This window comes from Ailuropoda melanoleuca, chromosome 2, assembly GCF_002007445.2.
Source record: "Ailuropoda melanoleuca isolate Jingjing chromosome 2, ASM200744v2, whole genome shotgun sequence".
In the NCBI taxonomy this organism is placed as follows: Eukaryota; Metazoa; Chordata; class Mammalia; order Carnivora; family Ursidae; genus Ailuropoda; species Ailuropoda melanoleuca.
Window position 1 is genome coordinate 88,858,819 of NC_048219.1, and position 5,368 is coordinate 88,864,186.

The 5,368-nt window shown below is 55.4% G+C and overlaps 1 protein-coding gene across 1 annotated transcript in view; it reads right to left on the minus strand.

The window, feature by feature from the left end:
• Positions 1 to 3,859: 3,859 nt before the first annotated feature.
• C2CD4D (C2 calcium dependent domain containing 4D) overlaps positions 3,860 to 5,368 on the minus strand; it is an 8,588-nt gene continuing 7,079 nt past the window's right edge. Inside the window, exon 4 of the mRNA XM_034641884.1 lies at positions 3,860 to 5,360. Coding sequence (XP_034497775.1) covers positions 5,057 to 5,360 — 304 coding nt within the window. The 3' untranslated portion in view covers positions 3,860 to 5,056. The remainder of the gene's footprint in view (positions 5,361 to 5,368) is intronic.

Below are 5,368 nucleotides of genomic sequence, written 5' to 3' on the forward strand. Positions count from 1 at the left end.
GGAGCAGGGAGGGAGCACCTGGCCCGTCAGCAGGCAGGGGAAAGGAGTGGCTGGCAGAGTGGCCTGGCAGCAGGAGGGGACAGGGCGAGACCAGAGGAGCAGAGTTTGGAGCCTTGAGGAGAAACAAGTGAAGGGAAGGGGACTAGCATTTATTGATCACCTACTGTGTGCTAGGCCCTTTGCCAGGCATTTTATGTAAATCTCTGATTTTCTTCGATCCTCGCAACACCCACCATTATTCCAGATTTACCCATAAGCTACATGACGCTCAAAGATATTACTGACTTGCCCAAGGACAATATGTGGCTGCACTGTGATTTGAACCCAGGTCTTTGTGACTTCAGGACGGTGTGTCTTCTACCTGACCAAGAAAGGTGACGAGAATGGGGAGATGGGGAAGGGAGGGCTTCTTTGGGGGGGATTGTGCTGCTTCTCCAGGACGAGGTCAGACTCATCCCACGGTCCCTCCGTTTCTTGAGGCCTCTGCCTGCTCAGCCCCTGCACCTCGCCGCCCTTCCCTAGAAGTCCCTGGCTTGCCAATGTTCCCGTATCTTCCTGGTCTGTCCGGGGCACACTGCAGGGCTGCAGGAGCCCGTGGCCACAGAGGGGCATCAGGAGAGGAGGGGCCAGGAGAGAGGCCGCACTGCACTAGTTGGAGGGTGCAGAGCCCCCAGACTCGGGGGGCCCCCACTGGGCCTCAGGGCACAGTGAGACCACTGCAGGTCCTGGAGGCCACCTCTCCCGCACAGCCTCGGTCCAGAGTTTGACTAGCTGGGCCTGGCTCTGCTGGTTACCCAACAGGCTGGCTGGCCAGGGGCCAAGATGCAGGGGGCGGCTCCCTGGCACCTCCTCCTGCTCTCACTCCCAGCTGGTAAACAGCCGAGCGGGAGCCAGCCATGCCGCAGCACGTGGCACCTGGCATGGAGAGGGCAGGCAACTGTCCCTCCCGCCCCGCCCTCGCATTTCGCCACCCTCCAGTGCTGCCCCACCCTGGGCTTCACGCTCTGCTACCGTCAACACCTCCATTCCTGGGTAACTCCTAGTGTCTCCCAATGACTGCAGCTTGAGGGACAAAGGTTAGAAGTAGAGAAGGACTTTCCAACTTCCTAGGATGCTGGGCAAGGGGATAGGGTGTAAGGAAGAGTGGAGTGGCCACTTTTGGGGAACTTCCTGTGCCAAGAGTCCGACGGTGTGTATCTGTGCCTCTGATTATCCCCATACCCTTTCGGTAAAGGCATGGCCCGTGCATCTATGTGGCCCACATCCATCTACCTCTCTATGGCCCACACGTCTCTGCACGGAACATGATGCTGGTCTGTTTTGGGTCTCTCCCTCTCGGGCAGGCTTGGATGAAGAGGCAATGCTCTCCAGAGCACCACCCCACCTAGTGCCCTCTGGCAGACAAGTAGAGCCAGCCAGAGGCAGAGGGACAGGGGTGCAAGGGAGGACTGGGGTCCTGTTGTACTGCTCTCCCCTTTGCAGCCCCATGATTGGCTTTGCTTGTACTCTCTCTGTGTCTCTCCCTGCCCGCCCTCCCTGTCTATGGCTCCATTTTCTGTGCCTCTCTTCCTCTGTGACTCTGGGTCTCCCAGGGCCCTTTCTGACCTCTCGGTTGTGGGCACCATGCCAGGCTGTCCGGCCACCCTGATACCACAGGTATGGCTGCCTCTCCCAGCCACACCACTCGTGCCACTGTGCAGGGTGGGGAGGAAGTGACTGGGGGTTTGGAAGACTGGGCCTAAGCAAGTCACATGCCTCCTGGACATTCTTGGGTCTCTACCCCTTCCCTGTCCTAAGCATGGATGCCTGGGTTTCTTTCTCCCAAGAACAAGAAGGTACTGTGATTGTTCTTTTGGGAAGTCCCCCCTCATGCCTAATCTTCCTCCCTCCTGCTCCAATCAGTGGTGTTTTTTTTTTTCCTCCTCAAATTCATTCTTACAATTCTTATGCAAGGAAGAGGCTGATAGGGATCAGAGAATCATTTCACCCCCCACGTGCCCAAGTTCCCTTATCAGACTGGGGAATCTCAAAGCAGGGGGCAAGCAGCCTAGAGGGGGCAGAGGGTGGTGGTGGTGGCTTGGAACTGTGGAGCAGTCACCGACTTGTTTTCCCTTCCTCCCCACCCTGTAAACCACAGAAACCACTTAAAGCTCAGTGCAAGCCTGCCCTTCCAGGGAGGGCTTGGGGGTGTGAAGGTGGAAAGTATGTGGGGCCTGGGCAGCCTGCAGGCCCCATATGCCCCAGCCCCATCCTTCAAGGGTCACCTCCTCTCGGAAGTCCAATTCAAGTCCAATTCAACGATGAGGACAACTTTTCTTGGGTATTTTCTAGGCGGTCCATGCCTGGGGAAGCCTCGGCCCAGGGAGGGGGCTATACCTCCCCCTCCCTCAACCATTAGAAAAAGCACAACCTAGGCTCTCTAAACATCTGTGGAGCTCATGGCCTCCATGGCCTCCACCCCTCCCCCTTCCTGTCACAAAGGCCACTGTGGGTGGAGGGAACACTGGGATTTTGACCCCAGCTCCTGGCCCTGAACTTTCCATGGTGACCCTGCCTGTTCCACTCATCTGTCAGTTAGTATCTGTGGTCACTTGGGCCTGGACACAGCAAGGAGTGCTGTGAGGCAGGAGCTGTCATTTTTGGAGCCACAAGACTTAGATAAGAACACAGCCTGCTATTTATTAGTCTTCAATTACCACATCGGTAAAAAGGGGATGATAGCAACTGTCCTGTGAACAGGCTTTGAGGCCCCAGCTGTGTGCACACAGGAGGGGTTCTTAGCACCTTATTTGTCCCAGGGCACGTTTCTGTGGCTTTAGTTAACTAGGAAGTTCCTCTGGGGACACTGGCCTCCAGCACAGGGGGACAGCTCACAGCTGTGACCTGAGTGAGCTGCTCTTTTAGTCCCCACCTCACAGCCTCCTCTGAGCAGCAGAGTAGGGTGGGGCATCTGGGGGAGCCAGGGTCCTAAACCTTCTTTGCAGCCGGGCCATTCCCAGGCAATTTTACTTAACCTCTCTGATCTCAGTAGAATAACAATACCTACCTTACTGAGGGGTTGTGATGATTACTGGGGTAACACCGGTAAGCTACAGGACCTGGTCCAAAGTACTAGGGTTAAAAAAAGATGTTTTGGCCCATCCCTACCTCTTTCCATTTCTATAGTCGTCCCTTCTCTTTATCTGACTCCCCTTTCCTAGGCCCCTTCCTGCTTTCTTTTTCTCCATAACATATTACCAAGTAACATTTTTTTTTTTTTTACATTTTACTTATTCATTTTGTAACTTGTCTGATCCCTCTGTCTGTTTCCATCACTGGCACCTCAATGGGGCCTCCCTACCTTGTGTTGCAGGAATGCATGAATGAAAGTTAGATGACCTCTACATTTCTTTCCAGGGACTTTCAAATGGGCATCAAATCCAGTTGCTCACCAAAGGTTGTGATGGGAGGATTTGGGGCTGAAGTAGAAGGACAGTGTTAAGGACAGAGCTAGACCCATGGGTGATTTCACAGACTGAAAAATGGGAGAGCTGTCATTCTAGGGAAGGAGAAGACCCCTTTCAGAGTGACCTGGGTGGGAGGTGGCAGCTGGCACTTAGAGATATTATAGAGAGGGGATTAAGAGCCCGGACTCTGGAGCCAGACCCTCTGGGTTCGAATCCTAGCCCTGGTCCTCACTATAGGAGTAAAGCCCAAGGTCACATTGGCTAAAGATAGTACTTAGCCCTCCCCGGAGTCGCTGGGAAGAAGCAATGAGTTAACAAGTTGTTGAACAGTTCTTGCTGGGTGGTAATCCTGTAAATGTTAGCGCTTATTATTGTTTGGTCAATGCTACCACCTGGTGGACAGCTGGAGCAAGCGTTCCCTGGCCTTGGGCGGGGGCTGTTGGTGGGGGCACCTCATCGGGGAGGGAGACGGCGTCGCAGCGATCTGACGGGAAGGACGTGTGTGTTGTGTTAGCATCACACAGGCGGAGGTTTATCAGGATCCGGCAGGTCCGTCCCTGGTTCAAGGCACCATGGAAACTGAGAAAGGGCCCAAGGCGAAGGGGGAAAGAAACTGGATTGGCCCAGTGCCTTCCTCCTCCTCTCCCTCCCTCCCTCCTTTCTTCCTTTAAGCCTGGCCTGAGCCAACCAGGAACCAGCTCCAGGGAAGGTGGAGAGAGAGAGAGAGAGAGAGAGAGAGAGAGAGAGAAGAAGGTCACTGCTGACGTCAGGGGCATTCAGGTAGGAGGTAAACACAATCTGACCTACATTTATCCATCTCCTTCCCCACCCTCCCCCGACTCACTGCAGTAGCCTTTTCCCGGCATCTCTGAGAGGAGCTTTCACACTCAGGTAGGACGCCCTCCCCATCTCAATCCCTGGAACGTTTTATCTCCACCATTCTCTCCTCCAAGTGCTTCTCAGACTCTTGGCTGCAGCTTCCCCCCCTAGGGTGACACAGGCATAGGCAAGAGAGAGGACACCTAACTCAGCACTGTGTGCTGACATATCCTGACTCACTCTCAAGACACAGAAATGTCATCTCTCCTCAGGACAGATAGATGTGGCGAGATAGATGAGCGGGGGACTGCTGATTTTCCCTGTGCAGCCCCAAGGAGCCCCCTGGGGGAAGGTGGCTGATGTTGGTTTCCGGCACAGAGCTTTTTTTCTGGAGCGACTCAGGGATGGGAGGGCCTCCTGAAGGGGTGGAGGCCTTTTTGGACAGGGCCCTAGGACCTACCCAGCCCAGACCTATTCACCTAGCTTCAGCGTCTCTGGGGGATGGAGCCCAGGATTGCTGATGTCTGATTATTCTAAAGCTCACTCAAGTTTGAGAACCACCACTTGCCGTCTGCTCCAGCTCAGTGTGAATGAGCTTCTTGCATCCTGGTATAGCCCAGGCAGAAGGAAGAGAGTAGGCTGCAAATCTGAGTGTAGGGTGCCAACGAGGGGAGAGATCCTGCTAACAACGGACATTTTATTAGCAAAAATAAATACAGGCTGGGCAGATGAAAAGAATGAATACTGCAGACCTAGGGGAGACCTCTTTGAGCAAGAGACAGTCTCTCAGTCTACAGGCTGAGATGGGCAGGCGCCAGGAAGGTCCCCGGACCTAACCCCCCATCCAAGGGGGGGAGGAGGGCAATGAGGGGCGTCTCACACTCCCCCAGCAGCACGTCTCTGCGGAAGCCTGCGCCCCTGTCCAGCACCTTCGCCCTCAGACTGCGGGCGGCCAGGTCTGGCGGGCCCAGCCCGTCGAAGAAGAAGTCCTCGTTGAAGATGGGGTTGGCGCTGCATCTGACCACGCGGCTCCTCTGGCCCCGTGGCCGGACGCGCGGCCGCAGCCTCAGCACCACGCAGCAGCCGCCGCCGCCGCTCCCGGG